This window comes from Salvelinus fontinalis, chromosome 41 (genome assembly GCF_029448725.1).
Source record: "Salvelinus fontinalis isolate EN_2023a chromosome 41, ASM2944872v1, whole genome shotgun sequence".
Taxonomy (NCBI): domain Eukaryota; kingdom Metazoa; phylum Chordata; class Actinopteri; order Salmoniformes; family Salmonidae; genus Salvelinus; species Salvelinus fontinalis.
The window spans coordinates 4,979,606-5,000,328 of NC_074705.1; the positions used below are offsets into that span (position 1 = coordinate 4,979,606).

The 20,723-nt window shown below is 47.5% G+C and overlaps 1 protein-coding gene across 1 annotated transcript; it reads left to right on the forward strand.

Annotated features, from left to right (window-relative positions):
* Positions 1 to 87: 87 nt before the first annotated feature.
* nhej1 (nonhomologous end-joining factor 1) lies at positions 88 to 18,069 on the forward strand. Its single transcript, XM_055908168.1, has 8 exons — positions 88 to 157; positions 1,085 to 1,298; positions 1,390 to 1,605; positions 1,761 to 1,899; positions 1,987 to 2,045; positions 16,605 to 16,803; positions 17,256 to 17,356; positions 17,707 to 18,069. Exons 2-8 carry the CDS (start codon positions 1,116 to 1,118, stop codon positions 17,785 to 17,787), a joined length of 978 nt encoding a protein of 325 aa, XP_055764143.1. The 5' UTR covers positions 88 to 157; positions 1,085 to 1,115; the 3' UTR covers positions 17,788 to 18,069.
* Positions 18,070 to 20,723: the final 2,654 nt, after the last annotated feature.

Below are 20,723 nucleotides of genomic sequence, written 5' to 3' on the forward strand. Positions count from 1 at the left end.
AAATGTTTATTTTATCAAATAATTTAGTTAAGATGAATTATGTTTTTTTTATTGATTAAATAGAACAGGGCCTCTAAAGCGGAACTAATTTAATGAGGGGTTTTGTTTCAGTGAAAACAGAGGAATGTTTTGACCGCAGGACCGTTCCCAAACTTTGGTATGTGCATTCATTCTCGGGAATTTATTTTTTATAATAAACTTTTCCCAACCTGAATAACTTCATATCATTTACGTAAATTGAATAGGCACAATTAATGAAAAGTATGCTAAATACTTTTTGTCGCGTACTGCATGCATAACGTTACTTTGATACTGGCTTGGCTTGTTGAATATACACTTCCTAAATATTGTCATATGCTAAAGCAAGCCAACATAAACATTGCATAAAGCGAGTTGGCTACGTTTTCTATTTACCATTTGCATGACATTAGTTTGCTCACTAACCTCTGAAATATGCGCTGTAAAATAATGGCATTTGCTAGAAATACCAAGTATTCCCGAAAACAACCTCCTTACATATCCCCAACAACCTCAAGTTGCTGCTAGTGGTCGGCTCATATAGACGGTGTGTGATTATGCGGTTAGGACCGCGGCGTCTAACACGTTTTAACAGATCTGTGTCCAGACTGAGTCTCGTACTTTAACGTGGCTGATTTAGTGACTCGCTGACTCCATCCAACCAGTGTCAGAGTAAGCGAACAGAGACGTTGCCATTAAATGACTTGTGCTTCTGTCAAGTGATGGCAAGCAGATGATGCCTGTACTATAAGACAGCAATGGGCATGATCCTAGATAACCACAGCCTTTCGTGTTTGTAGTTCATTCACACGACAAGGGAAATATGACAACCTGGTTGCTCCTCAGCCCTCCAGGTGGCTGGTGCTGGCCTGGTGGTAGTCTGCCATGGAGAGAGATGGGAGTAATGTTACATTATCTCTCCAGGTGGCTGGTGCTGGCCTGGTGATAGTCTGCCATGGGGAGAGAGATGGGAGTAATGTTACATTATGTCTCCAGGTGGTTGGTGCTGGCCTGGTGGTAGTCTGCCATGGAGAGAGATGGGAGTAATGTTACATTATGTCTCCAGGTGGTTGGTGCTGGCCTGGTGATAGTCTGCCATGGAGAGAGATGCAGTTGATGGGGATCTGCTGGACTGTCCCTGGGTACCAGTGTGTATCAGTGGGTCTCAGCTCCTGGCCAAGACCTGGTTTGGGGACACAGCATACCGCATCCTGCTCACGGACCTGCACTCTGTGTGGGAGGAGGAGATGGACACCAGGGCCATCCAGGACAGAGCTCAGGCAAGGAGGACACACATATATGTACACACACACACACAAACTAAAGTACATTTCAACAGCCTTTGAAAAAATGTCCTCTCTGTCATAACAGGAGCTGAACAGGCGATTGCGGGCTCCCGTCCACGCCTTCTTCTCTCACATGTGTGAGGTGGCTCACCCCTGTCTGTCTGGACGGGTGGAGGACGGGGGTGCGCTTCAGTTCTCCCTCAACCACCGTGGCGGTGACATCAACCTGAAGTTGAAGAGTGAGCTGGCTGGGGTGCCTTTCTACTGGGAATTCCGCTGCACCCCTGCCCCTGTGGTTATGGTACGATCCATAGACTTAACTGAACACCAACTCTGTACTCAACTTTCGCTGAACTTTTATGTGTGTTTGTGTGTTTTTATGCAAGCCCGTGTGTGTGTGCGCGCGCTCGCTCCATGACTAATGGTTGTGTAATGTATATTGGTGTGTTTTATCAGGTGTGCAGTCAGCTTGTGCGTCCCCTGCTGTTGATGAGCAGGTTACTGCAGAGACAGGTGGGCCAACTGGGAGCTCTGCTGGCCAGGAAAGACACTGAGCTCCAAGACTACAGGGACAATGGGGCAGTGCTGAGCAGAGGTAGGCTCTACGTGCAGAGAAACAAAAATACACTCATTAAACACAACCTACACACCTGTTCCTCTCATTGGTGTGTCTGTTTTGCAGAGCGATTGCAGACAGAGTTGTTTGAGGAACAAAGCTACAGAGAGAACTTCCTGACACAGGTAAGTTTCATAGTCGTAATCTAAGGCATACATAGTTAGGAGGAATATATTACTGGGAAAGAGGAAGCCTGGCAAGAGCCTCCTTGCCTGAGCTCTGTCCTGGAATACTCAGCTTAGTAATAAGTAAGCCACAATAAACCAGGTTTCTGCTGCAATATTTTGTGTGTGTCTCTCTCTCTGGGCGTGGCCTTCCATAAACAAGGTTATTATTGACATCTACTTTTCTACTTATTGGATGTTTGTCTGTCCTTGTTTTATCCAGTGATCACTGACAGAGTAGTGTGTCCACACCTTTGTAAATGACCGTAGTTATTTTTATAATGAAGTTCTGATTTAACCTTTATCTAAACCTGAACGACAATTGTGTGTTCAGGCTTTAAAGGAAATGCTTTGTTTGCACAAGGCGTTCATTGTGCTCAGTTGCGTGGCACCCTGGGTCGTCCGGTGAGGACTGGGTTCTTGCTCAGCCGACTGGTGGATGTAGTTTGTTCTGTTCTAGGGGCATTGTAGCCATGAGGTGGGAGGTGCTGGGTTAGGCTGGATCGTGGTTAAGTACATTTCCCATTGGGTTAAAGCCAGGTAAAGAGCCTTGGAGAACACGATGCACTCGTGTATATTAGCCTCGGTGGCCTCTTCAGGGGAGAAGGGGTTGATAAACCTCTTACTGCTGCCGCCCTCGGTCATCACCTTGGCACGAGGGCGGCACAGTTACCGTATGACCACGGTTGAAGACCGTCATGGAAATGAAATAACTGTCATAACCTATAAAAACATTATGGAAGGAACAGCTGACTGAAGACGGGGCAGATGGGCATTCGTTGAGTCTGTTTCTACGGTTACATGGACTCTATAACGCAAGGAGACTTTGTTGCCCCTTGCTGTAGCAAACAAGGCTTTGGTTGCCAAGGTAACGGCCCACTTCCTGCAGCACGTGCATGAGTGGAGGAGAGAAGAAAATGTGCGTTTTTAAAATAAAAAAAGAACTAAAACATTTTGCTATTCAAACGATTATAACGCTGACCGCGGTCATTATGCTGACCAATAACCGTCATCCAAAATTCCATGACGTCACAGCTCTACTTTGCACTTATGATGGGTCCGCTCGGGGAAATCAACTTTCTTAGACGATTGTCGTGCACTCCGTCATCCAGATTATATAGGTTTACGCTCCTCTTGTGCGTAGTCTCCTGGGTCGCCTGGTGAGGGCTGGGTCCTTGCTCCTACCCCCCCAAAATGCTACCCTCCCTGGTTATTGGTCATTTTAAGAGGTTAGCATGTTTTTGGAGGGTATAATTATGCCTCTAACGTTCTGTTATTATCCACTATTATGCGCCATCATGGCAGCATCAACATTATTGTAGAAGTGTTTAGAAGCATTCTATTCTTATTTCCAATAAATGGGACTCCAAAATGACACTGTTATTCAACATTCAGTTCCTACATTCAGTTCCTATTCTCAACAAACTGCAAAGGCATCGAACAAGTTTGTAAAGTCACAAGCTTGATGTAGTCATTGTGTGCTAGGAATATGTGAACAAATACTAAACGTTTGACTACTTTAATACACTATAGATGCATTTTTCCCAAATACTTATGACACCTTCAAATGGAGGGACTAGATACACAAAGGGCTTTCATTTCTAATCTAAAGGGTAAAACGTGTATGGAAATACCACCAAATAAAAGGTGACTTTGTGTCCTGTCGCCTCAGAGGAAACATGCTGGAAGAGAGTAGAAAGTTGTAGCTTTCTAAATAAATACGGCGGAGAGTGTATGTGCAGTCAGGTCCCAAATGATTGGCCCCATTGATAAAGAGGAACAAAAAAGACTATAAAATATGCAAATTTAGATCATTTGTTTGTCCAAAATAGTGCTTTATTGTAAGAATTTACCTTGAATACTTCCTATTTATGCTGAAAATAAATTGGCTGAATTGCTCTTGTGTTTAACAGTAGTAGAGGGATCCATGCAGTTGATGTGTGTGTTTGTTTGGTGCCCTGGTAGTTTAATGAGCCTGTGTTTTAGTTAGTGTGTTGAGTGTGTTTCAGTGTGAGTGTGTGGTAGGATGTGGAATTTCTCAGTCGCTGCTTCATTGACCCCCATCTCTGACCTGTGTGTATGTGTTGGCATTTCGAAGTGTCCTGGGGAATGTAGAGATGGACTTTTGTCTGAACTCTGCAGTGTGAAACAGGGGGCAGGCAGGGTCCACTCTCCCTCCCTCCTGTCCCGTACGGAGGGTAGTGGGTACTTGTCCTCCTTCCTGACCCCGTCGAGGCCCTCTACCTTGGGCTCAGACCTTACTGTAGTAAGCCTCCCTGGAGGTTTGGGGAAATGCTCATCTGGACATGGCCCATAAAGAGTGGCAATGCATGCAGGGGAACGTGGCCTTTCCTCCTCTCAGATCAAAGTACACACACCCCACACCCTTCTTCTCCCGGCCACGGCAAATTCCACTGAGCGCCGACAGGCCGCCACGGACCAAAGTCCAAACTGAAATTAAGTGTCTGGAAAAATTTCACTGCGATGTGTCAAGGCAACACACACACTGGAGAGGGAGGTGGCGTCCGTGGCCAGCCATTCCTTTGGGCTCATGGCCTAACCAGTAGACAGATGGCTGGAGGAGGTGGCGTCCGTGGCCAGCCATTCCTTTGGGCTCATGGCCTAACCAGTAGACAGATGGGTGGAGGAGGTGGCGTCCGTGGCCAGCCATTCCTTTGGGCTCATGGCCTAACTAGTAGACAGATGGGTGGAGGAGGTGGCGCGAGGCGAGGAGCTGTGGCATGTGTGTGTAGTATTTATCTATAGGAGGTGGTGTCTCTGTTTGCGTTTCCCCCTCTGGGAAGACTCTGTGTACCTTTGTGTCCGTCTGTCTCTCCTGGTGTCTTGCTGTTCGTCTACCCTCTTAAGTTGGCTCTGTTTTAGCCTCCAGCTTTCGGCTCGTAGGGCAATACTGGGATCTGTTTTAACCTCCAGCTTTCAGCTCGTAGGGCTATACTGGGATCTGTTTTAGCCTCCAGCTTTCAGCTCGTAGGGCAATACTGGGATCTGTTTTAGCCTTCAGCTCGTAGGGCTATACAAGCACTGAGATGCAGCAGTCTAAGGTACTTCATCTCAGTGCTTGAGGCGTCACTACAGACACCCTGGTTCGAATCCAGGCTGTATCACAACTGGCCGTGATTGGGAGTCCCATAGGGCGGCACACAATTGGCCCAGCGTCGTCCGGGTTTGGCCGGGGTAGGCCTTCATTGTAAATAGAATTTGTTCTTAACTGACTTGCCGAGTTAAGTAAAGGTTAAATTAAAAAAATATATATAAAATCTGTTTTAGCTTCCAGCCTTCAGCTCGTAGGTCTATACTAGGATCTGTTTTAGCCTCCAGCCTTCAGCTCGTAGGTCTATACTAGGATCTGTTTTAGCCTCCAGCCTTCGGCTCGTAAGACTATACTGGGAACCCAGGCCCAGATAATGCCCCCTTCACCTCCTCTCACCTCAGGCAACACGGCACCTACCTTTTGATGGGGACTCTTATTCAATGGCTACTGAAAGATGCCATTATCTGTGGGCAAACACATTTAGAATGACATATCTGGCCTTCAAAGTGGTGTGCAGGGTTATTTTTGGAGAATGATTTTCCTGCAAATGAAAGGGGGGAGAAAGGAAGGACTTATGTTTGTTATTAACAACCTGGGTTCAAATAGCATTTGAAATCTTTCAAATACTTGCACTCTGCTTGCCTGGCACAAAGGGACCAATGGAATGGTCCCAAAAGTGCAACCGCTGCCCATCCGGGCAGGCTCAAGGAACCGCTCAAAGTATTTCAAATACTATTTGAACCCAGGTGTTGTTTGTACCTTCCTTCACTCCACTCCCCCCTCTCATCCCACCACTGGGGATTTTCTATTGCCATCTTCTTCCACTGTAGAGTAGACCTCCTGGAAAGGAGGATTAGAGAGGTGTGCAGATGAAAGGAGGGGAAAGAGACAGACGGGGGAAGAGAAAGTCAACCCAGGTACGTTTCCAGCTTTCCATTGGAGCCCCTCATCACCCCACAAACACCCCACCCACCACAGGTCAACATTGACATGGAGGTTGGAATTAGACTACCCATCCACTGTCTCTCACACACACACACACACACACACACACACACACACACACACACACACACACACACACACACACACACACCGTGTCCTGGGTTCATCTGGAATCTAGATGCCTATTTCTGATGTGAAGGTGGAGGGGCCCACCTTCTGTCCTTCTTTTAGATCACACTAATCTCCATCTGGGCTTTTGTCGTTTTCACTTGTTTTTGACCCGTTTTGGGGCTATTTTGTCACCTGTTTTTGACCTGTTTTGGGGGTGTTTTGTCACCGCTTGTGGATCTGGCCTGGCAAGGGGCGTGTCTGTTTGTCCATACTGGACCGGGTAATGACGCATGGTTTTGGTTTCAGAGGGGAGGGTGTGTTGTTGAGTGTTCCTTTTCGTGTGTGTGGGACCAGTATGCGTGTGTGTGTGTGTGTGTGTGTGTGTGTGTGTGTGTGTGTGTGTGTGTGTGTGTGTGACCAGTCCGCAGCAGTGACGCATGCCTTGGAGTTCTGGTGCTGAGTGGAGAAAAACATTGTGACTGAGTGAAAGAGGGGAGGGACATGTTCCCTGTGGTCTACCTCACGCTCCATACCCCCCCCCCCCCCCATGCTGGATAGGAACAGGCGGGTCAGATCAGGGGAGGGGGAGTGGCGCGTTTACAGTAGCCCCCTAACACTGAGTTAACATGCTAGTCCATCTGTAGTGCTGTGGATTTGGTTCTCCATGGGGGTCTATGGGTTGGTGGTCGGGAGAAGTCTGGAAGCAGGGGATGTGGGGAGCTACTGCGGGTTTGAGGTTAGAATCTCCCCCCTGGTTATTCAGGGGCTCCATCCGCCGGAGGCTGTCATCACCTCTGGACTTCAGATCTGGCTCTGCTGCTCCTATGTCATCTCCCTTTATGTAGATGTCATATATTTTCTGTCTTCATTGAACAGAGAGAGAGAGGATGGCCGTGGGGAAAGCTTGAGAGAGTTTGTGTCAAAGGGCAGCAGGCCCTATTTAAACCTATGCAGACAGTGTAGACCTGTGTGTTGGAGGCTGCAGCATTACTGCTAGATCAGCCACCTGTGTGAACTGTTATACAGCTCCTGTCTAGATCAGCCACCTGTGTGAACTGTCATACAGCTCCTGTCTAGATCAGCCACCTGTGTGAACTGTTATACAGCTCCTGTCTAGATCAGCCGCCTGTGTGAACTGTCATACAGCTCCTGTCTAGATCAGCCACCTGTGTGAACTGTCATACAGCTCCTGTCTAGATCAGTCACCTGTGTGAACTGTCATACAGCTCCTGTCTAGATCAGCCACCTGTGTGAACTGTCATACAGCTCCTGTCTAGACCAGCCACCTGTGTGAACTGTCATACAGCTCCTGTCTAGATCAGTCACCTGTGTGAACTGTCATACAGCTCCTGTCTAGACCAGCCACCTGTGTGAACTGTCATACAACTCCTGTCTAGATCAGCCACCTGTGTGAACTGTCATACAGCTCCTGTCTAGACCAGCCACCTGTGTGAACTGTCATACAGCTCCTGTCTAGACCAGCCACCTGTGTGAACGGTCATACAGCTCCTGTCTAGATCAGCCACCTGTGTGAACGGTCATACAGCTCCTGTCTAGATCAGTCCAAGCATTGCTAGATAGATAGAGGCTGTTTAGAGATCAGTGGCTGAGCTGATGCCATGGTTCTATGCTCTGGTCATCCTCTTGCGTTCCTCTCCATGTCTTTCTCTCGTTCACCTCTCTCTCTCCTCTCTTCTTCCCCCTCTCTCTTGCTCCCTCCCCCTCCCCACGCTCTCTCTCTCTCCCCTCTTCTCCCCCCTCTCTCTTGCTTTCCCCCCCCCACGCCCCCACCCCTTGTCTTCCTCTATCTCTCTCCATCCCTCTTCTGTGTGGTAAATCATTGACAGCGGTCTTCTAAACAGGAGTGGGCCTTATCACACACGGCTGAGGAATTCCTGCTCTGTGTGACTGTAGGTGGGGCTCCCTATAAACTAACAGCAATACAGTCAGTTGGACCGGCTCCTGTTGCCCTGTTCTACCAGACAGTCAGTTGGACCGGCTCCTGTTGCCCTGTTCTACCAGACAGTCAGTTGGACCGGCTCCTGTTGTCCTGTTCTACCAGACAGTCAGTTGGACCGGCTCCTGTTGCCCTGTTCTACCAGACTCAGTCAGTTGGACCGGCTCCTGTTGTCCTGTTCTACCAGACTCAGTCAGTTGGACCGGCTCCTGTTGTCCTGTTCTACCAGACAGTCAGTTGGACCGGCTCCTGTTGTCCTGTTCTACCAGACTCAGTCAGTTGGACCGGCTCCTGTTGCCCTGTTCTACCAGACAGTCAGTTGGACCGGCTCCTGTTGCCCTGTTCTACTAGACACAGTCAGTTGGACCGGCTCCTGTTGCCCTGTTCTACCAGACACAGTCAGTTGGACCGGCTCCTGTTGCCCTGTTCTACCAGACACAGTCAGTTGGACCGGCTCCTGTTGCCCTGTTCTACCAGACACAGTCAGTTGGACCGGCTCCTGTTGTCCTGTTCTACCAGACACAGTCAGTTGGACCGGCTCCTGTTGTCCTGTTCTACCAGACTCAGTCAGTTGGACCGGCTCCTGTTGTCCTGTTCTACCAGACTCAGTCAGTTGGACCGGCTCCTGTTGTCCTGTTCTACCAGACTCAGTCAGTTGGACCGGCTCCTGTTGCCCTGTTCTACCAGACTCAGTCAGTTGGACCGGCTCCTGTTGTCCTGTTCTACCAGACTCAGTCAGTTGGACCGGCTCCTGTTGTCCTGTTCTACCAGACAGTCAGTTGGACCGGCTCCTGTTGTCCTGTTCTACCAGACTCAGTCAGTTGGACCGGCTCCTGTTGCCCTGTTCTACCAGACAGTCAGTTGGACCAGCTCCTGTTGCCCTGTTCTACCAGACAGTCAGTTGGACCGGCTCCTGTTGCCCTGTTCTACCAGACACAGTCAGTTGGACCGGCTCCTGTTGCCCTGTTCTACCAGACACAGTCAGTTGGACCGGCTCCTGTTGCCCTGTTCTACCAGACAGTCAGTTGGACCAGCTCCTGTTGCCCTGTTCTACCAGACACAGTCAGTTGGACCGGCTCCTGTTGCCCTGTTCTACCAGACACAGTCAGTTGGACCGGCTCCTGTTGCCCTGTTCTACCAGACACAGTCAGTTGGACCAGCTCCTGTGGCTCACTGGCACAGCCTGGGTTAGATTACCCTGTTAGTTTGGTGGAGAGGCATGAGGTGATGGACTGGGTTTTGTAGTTTTTTAGAGGGGGGTTGTTAAAGTATGAGCTGGGTTTGGTAGTTTTTAGAAGCACATTTTTGAGGGGATTATGTGGGTTTTGTAGTTTTAGGGGTTTATTTTGAGGGAAGGGGTTTTGTAGTTTTTTTAGGTATATTTGTATGCTTCAGTTTGTTATGTAGGTATAACATACCTACAAACTTAGCCCTGATGAACCCCGATATACGATTTACCCCAAGTGAGTTTCTCGGGTTTGTGGCTAGTGCGTTTGCCTTCGGGGTCATGGTGACCCAGGTTCAACCCTTGCCAGGGATGATGCAATAGCTGGCGTTCACTGCTACAATACTGTCTTGAACTATTAGAGGGTATCGGTGACTCATATTCCTTTTGGCCAATGCATGAACCCCTGGGGGAAAAGTAATTTCACCTCCACTATCTGGAAACCCTGCGGTTAATAATGCACGGGATAGGCCTCCCGGGTGGCGCAGTGGTCTAGGGCACTGCATTGCAGTGCTAGCTGCGCCACCAGAGTCTCTGGGTTCGCGCCCAAGCTCTGTCGCAGCCGGCCGCGACCGGGAGGTCCGTGGGGCGACGCACAATTGGCATAGCGTCGTCCGGGTTAGGGAGGGTTTGGCCGGTAGGGATATCCTTGTCTCATCGCGCTCCAGCGACTCCTGTGGCGGCCCGGGCGCAGTGCGCGCTAACCGAGGGGGGCGGGTGCACGAGGGGGGCGGGTGCACTCCGACACATTGGTGCGGCTGGCTTTCGGGTTGGAGGCGCGCTGTGTTAAGAAGCAGTGCGGCTTGGTTGGGTTGTGCTTCGGAGGACGCATGGCTTTCGACCTTCGTCTCTCCCGAGCCCGTACGGGAGTTGTAGCGATGAGACAAGATAGTAATTACTAGCGATTGGATACCACAAAAATTGGGGAGAAAAGGGGAGAAAATGTAAAATTAAATAAATAAATAATAATAATAATGCACGGGATACCTGGCAACCCTGTGGTTAATTACGCACTGGATACCTGGCAACCTTGCGGTTAGTAATGCACGGGATACCTGGCAACCCTGCGGTTAATAATGCACTGGATACCTGGCAACCCTATGGGTTGAATAGCACCCCCTTGTGCTCGGGAGACCCCACTGCCCCCAGCCGCTCACAGCTGGACCAGTATCCCACAGCTGAGTGCTGACTTTCTTTGGTACCAGGTTGGGTTCAAAGGTGTCCGTCTCTGTCATATGATTGGGCGATGTAATGACTGAAACAAACACACTTGAAGTGACTGGCTGCTGTCTGTCAGTGGATCCTGCTTGTTCACTGATGTTTTATTGACAGCAGGTGATAAAGCGGAGACTGGTTTATGTGCTGGACATACTCTTCATGGAACTTCATGCCCACTCCTCCCTCACTAGGGGGGTGGGGAGGGGGGCTTGTGTCCCCAGGGGGTCTGCCCAGGCATCTGGTGGTAATGGAGCCCTAGGCTCTGGGCTAGGCCTCCATAATCATTCCTAACTGATAAGTATGTGAAGTTTCTAATAACCATCCTGGACTGGAGGCCCACTGGTAGGCCAGGACCAGAGAAGGAGAGATCAACAGAGAGGGAAGGAGAGAAATAGAGAATTAGAGAGATGAGAGAAGATCTTTATAATATCCTTCTTTCCTCTTCTCTTCCCTAATAGAGAAAGGACAGAGTGAGTGGCTGCAGTCCAAACACGTTATTTTTACTCCCTCAGCCCTCACACTAGCCACTTTCCCTCGGGGGAATCCCCGTCAAAACCGGATGCAGTTTGATTGCCATCTTAAGTGGAGGTCCAGTTCACTAACGTTTCCCCCTCAGCCCTCGATTTAGCTCGAGAGAGTGAGTGAAGAACTTTGATCACCTTTGAGGTTGATATGACTCACAATTCAATGCAAACTGTCGTCATGTGTCAAATTCTGGTGGCCGCGAAGTGTCAAATTTAATCAACGTGTCAGACAAACTTACGATGCTAGCTTGGTGAAAAATATACTGTGGATGACATTGATTTTAGTGTTGACAAATTGGCTTAGTCTCGTAGTGAGGAGCCCATTAAACGTAGCTAGCTTCATAAACATATTTTGGGGAATTCTGAATTTTATTGGAATAAATGACCATACTATAAAACTAGCTTGCCAGCTATGGGGGACTTTAGCTAGCTACCTGACAGGAGTGCTAGTGAGCTACGTTAGCTTGCTAGGTACATTAATAGCTTTAGGTTGGTTATTTTTTAAATCCACTTAAAGATTTCCACCTAGGTCGTTGCCTCTCTGGTCGTCACTCTCCCTCGCTTGGGCAAGGGACATTTAAGGTTCACTGGGATGTGACGATGTAAAACGTCATTCAAGGACTGTGAGGGGTTAGGGCCGAGGGTTGTCTACTTTGAGTTTGGACTGCAGCCAGTGTTTACATCACGTGTCTGAGGGTTGCTGGGATCTGTGTAGCGCTGGGCCGGCAGCCCATCCTGATGTCTTGTGGGACACCACACTGGGCTGTCCAGAACCAGGCCCGCCAGCTGAAGGGGCAGTGAGAGGGAGCTGGCCAGGCCACAATGGCCCTAATTACAGGCCCAGAGGCAGGGGAGAGCCCTGTGGAAACTGTGTGCGAGTGGAGGAGGGATGGAAGAAGGAGAAAAGGAGACATGAGGAAGGATCTTTCTCAATTCATCTTTCCTCGATCCCTTGCATCCTCTGCCTCCTCATCTAAACCATTGGAGAGGCTCTGAGGGGAGGGAAATTGGATAGTCAGTTCGATGTGTTCTTCATTGTTGCCTGTAATAGCCTGTGATCAGAGGTTGTCTTTCCTTATTCGCCATGTAGAATCTTGGACAGCTGTCGGTGATGGCTTTCTACATTTCTACCCTTCTACCTCACTATGTGTCTGTTTTTAGGGACAGCATGGGGTTGATGTGTGTTTCTACCTCTCTGCCTCACCATGTCTGTTTTTAGGGACAAGGCATGGTGTTGATGTGGTTAGAGCGTTGGGCCAGTAACCGTAAAGGTTGCTGGATCGAATCCTAGAGCTGACAAGGTAAAAATCTGTCATTCTGCCCCTGAGCAAGGCAATTAACCCACTGTTCCCCGGGCTCCGAAGTCGTGGATGTCGATTTAAGGCAGCCCCCCGCACCTCTGTTTCAGAGGGGTATGGGTTAAATGCGGAAGCCGCATTTCAGTTGAAGGCATTCAGTTGTATAACTGACTAAGTATCCCTCTTTCCCTGTTTCTACTTCTCTACCTCACCATGTGTCTGTTTTTAGGGACAAGGCATGGTATTGATAAGCGGTGCCTGGTTTCCTCCAGACATGACGCTTGGCATTCAGGCCAAAGGGTTCAATCTTGGTTTCATCAGACCAGAGAATCTTAGTCTGGTAGAACAGGGCAACAGGAGCTAGGGGTCAGTGGTTACTGACTAGGGGTCAGTGATTACTGACTAGGGTGTCGGGGTCAGTGGTTACTGACTAGGGTGTCGGGGCTAGGGGTCAGTGGTTACTGACTAGGGTGTCGGGGTCAGTGGTTACTGACTAGGGTGTCGGGCTAGGTGTTAGTGGTTACTGACTAGGGTGTCGGGGCTAGGGGTCAGTGGTTACTGGCTAGGGGTCAGTGGTTACTGGCTAGGGGTCAGTGGTTACTGACTAGGGGTCAGTGGTTACTGGCTAGGGGTCAGTGGTTACTGGCTAGGGGTCAGTGGTTACTGACTAGGGGTCAGTGGTTACTGACTAGGGGTCAGTGGTTACTGGCTAGGGGTCAGTGGTTACTGGCTAGGGGTCAGTGGTTACTGGTTAGGGGTCAGTGGTTACTGGCTAGGGGTCAGTGGTTACTGACTAGGGTGTCGGGGTCAGTGGTTACTGACTAGGGGTTAGTGGTTACTGACTAGGGTGTCGGGCTAGGTGTTAGTGGTTACTGACTAGGGTGTCGGGGCTATAGGTCAGTGGTTACTGGCTAGGGGTCAGTGGTTACTGACTAGGGGTTAGTGGTTACTGACTAGGGTGTCGGGCTAGGTGTTAGTGGTTACTGACTAGGGTGTCGGGGCTAGGGGTCAGTGGTTACTGGCTAGGGGTTAGTGGTTACTGACTAGGGTGTCGGGCTAGGTGTTAGTGGTTACTGACTAGGGTGTTGGGGCTAGGGGTCAGTGGTTACTGGCTAGGGGTCAGTGGTTACTGACTAAGGTGTAGGGGTTAGTGGTTACTGACTAGGGTGTCGGGGCTAGGGGTCAGTGGTTACTGGCTAGGGGTCAGTGGTTACTGGCTAGGGGTCAGTGGTGACTGGCTAGGGGTCAGTGGTGACTGGCTAGGGGTCAGTGGTGACTGGCTAGGGGTCAGTGGTGACTGGCTAGGGGTCAGTGGTGACTGGCTAGGGGTCAGTGGTGACTGGCTAGGGGTCAGTGGTGACTGGCTAGGGGTCAGTGGTGACTGGCTAGGGGTCAGTGGTGACTGGCTAGGGGTCAGTGGTTACTGGCTAGGGTGTCGGGGTCAGTGGTTACTGACTAGGGTGTCGGGGCTGTGTTCTATTTCAGAAAACAACACCGGCCTAGAGGCTGTGTTCTATTTCAGAAAACAACACCGGCTAAACCCAGAGCTGTTTACCCACTAGTAATAGAGGGAAATGTCAACATCCCTCACCTTCCTTCCACCTGTCCTCCCCTTCTTTCACCTTCCCTGTTTTTCTTTGATTGGCTAAGGTGCCAGTATGGAAGGCCAGCAGTCTAACAACCCTGCAGAGGGCAGGGGTCAGATTTGTGAGGGTGCAACTAAAGGAACTTGACTGGCGTGCATCCCATTGACAGTCGGATGAGGGTAAACTGACCCTAACCTCAACCAAATCCCTAACACAGGTGAGCTCACCAAAGCAGTAGCTCCTCCCCTGTCTCCGTACTGCAGGACTTTGGTCTGTTATGACAGCGGCAGGCCACTCAGTCTGGTGGAGGCCACAGGAAAGTTCCAGATGAATATTATTAACTGTGAGGTAGAGAGGTGGTTGAACCACGGTAGTCTATTTAAACTGACCTTTGTTTTGTTAACTCTTTATGCCATTCTTTCCCTTTTTATGGTTTTAAGAGTTGTTTATCGTCCAGGAGGGCTGATCTAGGATCAGGTCCATTCCCTTATTCATTATGCTTTAAAAGGCTAAACTGATCCTAGAACAACACTCCTACTCTGAGACGCAGGCCCAATACATTGGACATACTTTTGAGATTGCTTTACACTTGACGGTTTGAAGGGAAGGTCCCAAGTGGCCTAGTTACAGCTCTGACTTGGATGTAATCCGTTGTAAGGGGTAACAGCACCGCTGGCCGCCCCGCCACCATTATTGGTTTTGTTGCCGAGGCGACGTAGCGCAGCATGGTAAAGATATTGCTGTGCATATTGTGAGCAATGATGTCGGATTTTTTTTTTTTTTTTAATAGGTGTTCTTTGCAGTAACTTGTTTGTTGTTGTAACATCACAAACAGACGTAGCAGTTTCACCATTAAAGATTTCACCTTTTTTTTTTTACTATTACTGTCCATCAATGATCCTCAAACAACTTGACAGAAAATTTGCACATTTGCCAGAAGAGGTGTGCATGCCAAATGTTTTCCAATGTGTCCTACAGGAGAAGGTTGGAACAAAATGGGAAAACAGCAAGTTTCCACATTTCACAAGGCACTGTAGTCACATGAATTGAATGCAGTAAACACTTATTTAGACTGAAATGCAGTGGTTTGTGTGGAACAGGGCAAAGGGAGAACATTGATAGAAGCGTGGGAGAAAAGACAAGGGCCAAATGATAGCATGAATGATAAAATGGAAGAAAACCGGAGGTTGAATGATAGCAAGATTGCCTGGAAAGAAAGATGAAGGTAAAAACGAAGGTGCGGAACAGAAAAGGAGATGATGGAGAGAGTGAGGAGGAGAGCGGAGAAGAGAAGGGTGGCTTTGCTCCTTTTCTATGGAGCCGCTGGTCCTCCACACATTGGTTGCTCTGTGCCCAAAGGGGAACTAAAGCCTGACCAGAGCATACATTTATTTTTACGATATTTAAACAAACAAAAAACTAAAATAAATCAATGCAGACCTCTAAACCTGACCAAGTATGTTTAGGAGCCCCTCTCACTGACAGCAGTGCGAGACCACCAATTTCTCCCGGTCAATATTTGAACAGCTAATTCAGAGTTTGTCCTCTCCGTTTGACTGAAAAAAGCGAGTGAAAGAGTAGAATGAATAGTGTGTACGTGCTGTATGAGTTTAGTATGTTATCTGTCTTGACTTGGGAGTTGGTTGTGTACACACACACACACACACAACAGTGCAGTACGGTGTTGCAGCAGCCTATATAGACCTACCGAAGTTTCCTGTCTCCTGTAGTGTTGTTCCTGTCTCCTGTAGTGTTGTTCCTGTCTCCTGTAGTGTTGTTCCTGTCTCCTGTAGTGTTGTTCCTGTCTCCTGTAGTGTTGTTCCTGTTTCCGGTCTCCTGTAGTGTTGTTCCTGTCTCCTGTAGTGTTGTTCCTGTTTGCTTGTCTCTACCTTGTGCCAGAGCTGCTAGAAAAACTGCTTTCATTAGACCCTTATCAGGCCTTCAGACTTCAGTCACTCCTCCAGACCTCTACCATGTGACTGACCGGGGAAAGACTTCAGTCACTCCTCCAGACCTCTACCATGTGACTGACCAGGGAAAGACTTCAGTCACTCCTCCAGACCTCTACCATGTGACTGACCGGGGAAAGAATTCAGTCACTCCTCCAGACCTCTACCATGTGACTGACCGGGGAAAGATTTCAGTCACTCCTCCAGACCTCTACCATGTGACTGACTGGGGAAAGCAGGCCACAGCTGCAGGCCAACAGGCAGGAGGCAGGCTGATTGACTGACTGACAGACACACTCACTGCAGGACATTGTCTTTCCATATCATTCATTTATTCTCTCTAAATCATTTAGTGTAGTTTTCTCTCTACACCTCTCACTCGTTCCCTCATACTGTTTCTCTCCGTCACACTTTCTCTCTCTGATAGCTTAGTGTTTGCTCAGGTCACAGTTTATTTCTGGTCATTTCCCTCTGCTTCCTGTACTCTTATTTTTCTTTCATTTAATCCCCTCAAAATATAGTGTGCAGAAAAAAATATTAATTTATATTTATGGAAAGATAGCCAACAGTTTTGACATTAGTTGGATTTGTCATAATTTTCTCTCTCTCTCTCTCCCATTCTAACTCTCCCTCCCATTCTCTAACTCTCCCTCAGACTGTGCCACAGGTATGTGCGAGGCAGGGCAGTCTGGGGTTTGACTCTGAGCTGCAGGAGCTTTACTCAGCCGTCACGTCCTACGGCAACACCAGCGCTCGCAAACGTAAGATCTCTGAGAGACACGCCCCCGAAGAGGATGAATCCACCACAGAGGCCCGTGACCCTGACCACGCCGCCAGCGGCACACAGCCCCCAGGTCTGGACCTCTCCTCATTGGTCGTATGATCTTTCTAATCCCATCCATCTTGCCATCACCTCTGTGGCCCAAGGCCTCAGATTTAGACCTGTATGATCGCATGTCCTACCAACACTCTCTCTCTCACACAGACACCACACACACATTCTATAAGAGATCACTAGGGGGAGGGATGAAGTACTATATTCTGTCCCCGACATCAATCACCCAAACACTTCACTTCTCCTAGTGCTGCTTTTAGCAGAACAACTGGCGTGGGAAAGTTGGAGTCTCAAGCGGTTTGATACCTTTGTTGCAACGTTGATAAATGTGTTGCAACGTTGCAGCTCATACGAAGGCTGCCTTGGCCAGGACAGCTCGGTTCGGCTCGGCTCAATAGTGTGAAAAATGGGTTTTAGTGTCTGATTATGGCCACTACAGGTGTGAATTGGAGGTTTGTTTGTTCCCTACAGGAGAGGAGATAAACCATGGGCTGGACCAGGGGGAGAAGAGGCAGACTGGACAGGGGGACCGAGCCAGAACCACAGACTCAGAGATATCTAATGAGGAACAGGTCTGGTCAACTCCGCAATGATTCTGATTTACCAATAATAATGAATTAATCAATCCGATTTATTGATAAGCCCTTTTACATCAGCAGATGTCACTAAGGCTGCGTTTACACAGGCAGCCCAATTGATTTATTTTTTTTCTCCTTCACTTATTGGTATTTTGAGCAATCTGATCAGCTGTATTGCCAATAATTGGGCAAAAGATCAGAATTGTGCTGCATGTGTAAATGCCGCCTAAGGGCTGTACGGTAACCCAGCCTAGACCCCTCTCTCTCAGACTGAAGAGTGAAGGCTGTAATGTAACCATAATATCCTTACCTTGTTTCTAACACGTCTGTTGCCGTCCACACAGACTACAGTTCCCATGGCTGCTGCCGCAGATCGGCCCGCCGCGCGACCCAAGAAGAAGAAAGCTAAGGGGCTTTTTGGATGACCTCAGAACCTGTAGGGCACCGAACACTATGGAGACTGTCTGCGACTATGTCCCAAATGACACGGTCAAAAGTAGTGCACTATGTAGGGAATGGGGTGTCTTTTGGGATGCCGTCTATGAGCACTACCACCTTACTTCATGTGACATGTTTTTCAAGTACTCATCTACGGAGATGTCTTTTTTTTTTAAACCATTTTTTAAAATTTGATCTGTTTTTCCTTGGCTGATGGATTGTGTATTTTTTTAATTGTCTAAATAATAAATAAATAAAGTGTGACAATTTAGGGCGTCAGATGTGGATCAATGACTGTGTTCTCACCACATTTGCAACAGATCTGCATTTTTCGAACATCATGAATTACTCGTTTCAACTTCTGGGCAGAATGGAGTTGTCCTGTAACGGCAGTATATGTAACACGCTCTAGTACCAGGCCTGCGTCTAGTCCAACCACAGGGCTAGTTGATGCATGCTCCAGACGCCTTATCCTTATTGGATGGTTGGCAGTGTGTTGGCAATTAATTCTTATTTCTTTCGAGAGAGAATGAGATATTGACTCAAGGTGTTGTAGAATGCTTGGAATGCTAATGAAGTCCTGTTCAATCATTGGTCTACGACTTGGCTTGTTTTCAAAAGTCAACGCCGTTAGAACACTGTCATAGCTCAGTCAGAATGCATATTTATACGTTTTGTGATATCAATTTTAGAGGTCGACCGATTATGATTTTTTTAATGCCGATACCGATTATTGGAGGACAAAAAAAGCCGATACCGATTAATCGGCCGATTTATTTTAAAAATGTACTATATATGTATATCATACACACACATTTTTGTAATAATGACAATTGCAGCAATACAGAATGAACAATGAACACTTAACTTAATATAATACATAAATACACACGCACACAGCTCTGAAGTGACAATGATACTGAAGAGTCTGCTTAGCAGACAAATACTCTCAACTGTTTGAATAAAAATAGAGTTTAAGTTACCTGTGATGAATGTTGAAAACAAAAACTTTAATTTCTATATGCAGGAAATCCTATTTTAATAATGGGCATGGTAAGAATTGACAACCAAAGTGCGAGTCATAATTCCCATGACACCGAGCAAAATCTGAAAAGCGGTTCCTTCATTTATTCCATAGGATATTTTTAGATTCACTTAAAATAAGGTCTGTGTTTCGTGTAGGCTTACATCACCGTGCCAATTTTATAACTGTGTAGATATCCATAGGACAAGGTAACTCTGATCAATATTGGCTAAATATAAGCAAAGATAACATTTTTTGTAGAGTGGATTTATGAAAATATGTTGACAAACGTTACCTTATCCTATTGAGATTTACACGGTATCAAAACGTCGAGGCGGTTTAAACCTGCATGAAACACAGACCTTATTTGAAGTAGATCAAGACATTCTCTATGGAAGACATGAACGGTAAAATAACGAAGGAACCCCTTTCAAATTCAGCCACAAGTTATTACAGGAATTATAATGCGTCGACTATTTCTCTCTAAACCATATACCTTTGACTAATCCGGAAACTATCACCTCGAAAACAAAACGTTTATTCCGTTCCGTATTTTATCTAACGGGTGGCATCCATAAGTCTAAATATTCCTGTTACATTGCACAACCTTCAATGTTGTCATAATTACGTAAAATTCTGGCAAATTAGTTCGCAAAGAGCCAGGCGGCCCAAACTGTTGCATATACCCTGACTCTGCGTGCAATGAACGCAAGAGAAATGACACAATTTCACCTGGTTAATATTGCCTGCTAACCTGGATTTCTTTTCGCTAAATTTGCAGGTTTAAAAATACATACTTGTGTATTGATTTTAAGAAAGGCATTGATGTTTATGGTTGTGTACACATTGGAGCAATGACAGTCATTGATTGATTGTTTTTTATAAGATAAGTTTAATGCTAGCTAGCAACTTACCTTAGCTTACTGCATTCGCTAAAAGGCAGGCTCCTCGTGGAGTGCATTGTAATCAATGCAAGATTGGAACACCGAGCTGACAAGGTTAAAAATCTGTCATTATGTTAAATAAAGATTAAATAAAGGTGTTACAAAAATACCGATTTCCGATTGTTATGAAAACTTGAAATCGGCCCCGATTAATCGGTCGACCTCTAATCAATTTATCCCATTTTGAATAAGGTGTCGGTCGCTCTACAGAGGAGACACTAAATGTTTTAAATGCCTGACATAAGAGTGCACATTGTCTCAGATGGATGTTACAGTGTATGTGGACACCCCTTCAAATTAGTGGATTTGGCTATTTCAGCCACAACCGTTGCTGATGGAGGTATGAAATCGAGCACACAGCTATGCAATCTCCATAGACAAACATTGGCAGTAGAATGGCCTTCCTGAAGAGCTCAGTGACTTTCAACGTGGCACCGTCATAGGATGCCACCTTTCCAACAAGTCAGTTTGTCAAATTTCTGCCCTGCTAGAGCTGCCCCGGACAACTGTAAGTGCTGTTATTGTGAAGTGAGAATGTCTAGGAGTAACAACAGCTCAGCCCGGAAGTGGTAGGCCACACAAGCTCACAGAACAGGACCGCTGAAGCGCGTAGGCTGTAAAAATCGTCTGTCCTCATTTGCAACGCTCACCACCGAGTTCTAAACTGCCTCTGGAAGCAACCGAATGCATAGCGCTAACTGTAATGTTTGGTGGAGGAGGAATAATGGTCTGGAGCTGTTTTTCATGGTTCAGGCTAGGCCCCTTAGTTCCAGTGAAGGGAAATCTTAACCCTACAGTATACAATGACATTCTAGACCATTATGTGCTTCCAACTTTGTGGCAACAGTTTGGGGAAGGCCCTTTCCTGTTTCAGTATGACAATGCCCATGTGCACAAAGAGGTTCATACAGAAATGGTTTGTCGAGGTTGGTGTGGAAGAACTTGACTGGCCTGC

Coding starts and splice junctions, on each gene's coding strand:
- nhej1 (XM_055908168.1), top strand. CDS start 1,116: ATGGAGAGAGATGCAGTTGATGGGGATCTGCTGGACTGTCCCTGGGTA. Junction 1,606..1,760: donor CCCCTGCCCCTGTGGTTATG/GTACGATCCATA, acceptor GTGTTTTATCAG/GTGTGCAGTCAGCTTGTGCG. Junction 2,046..16,604: donor GAGAGAACTTCCTGACACAG/GTAAGTTTCATA, acceptor ACTCTCCCTCAG/ACTGTGCCACAGGTATGTGC.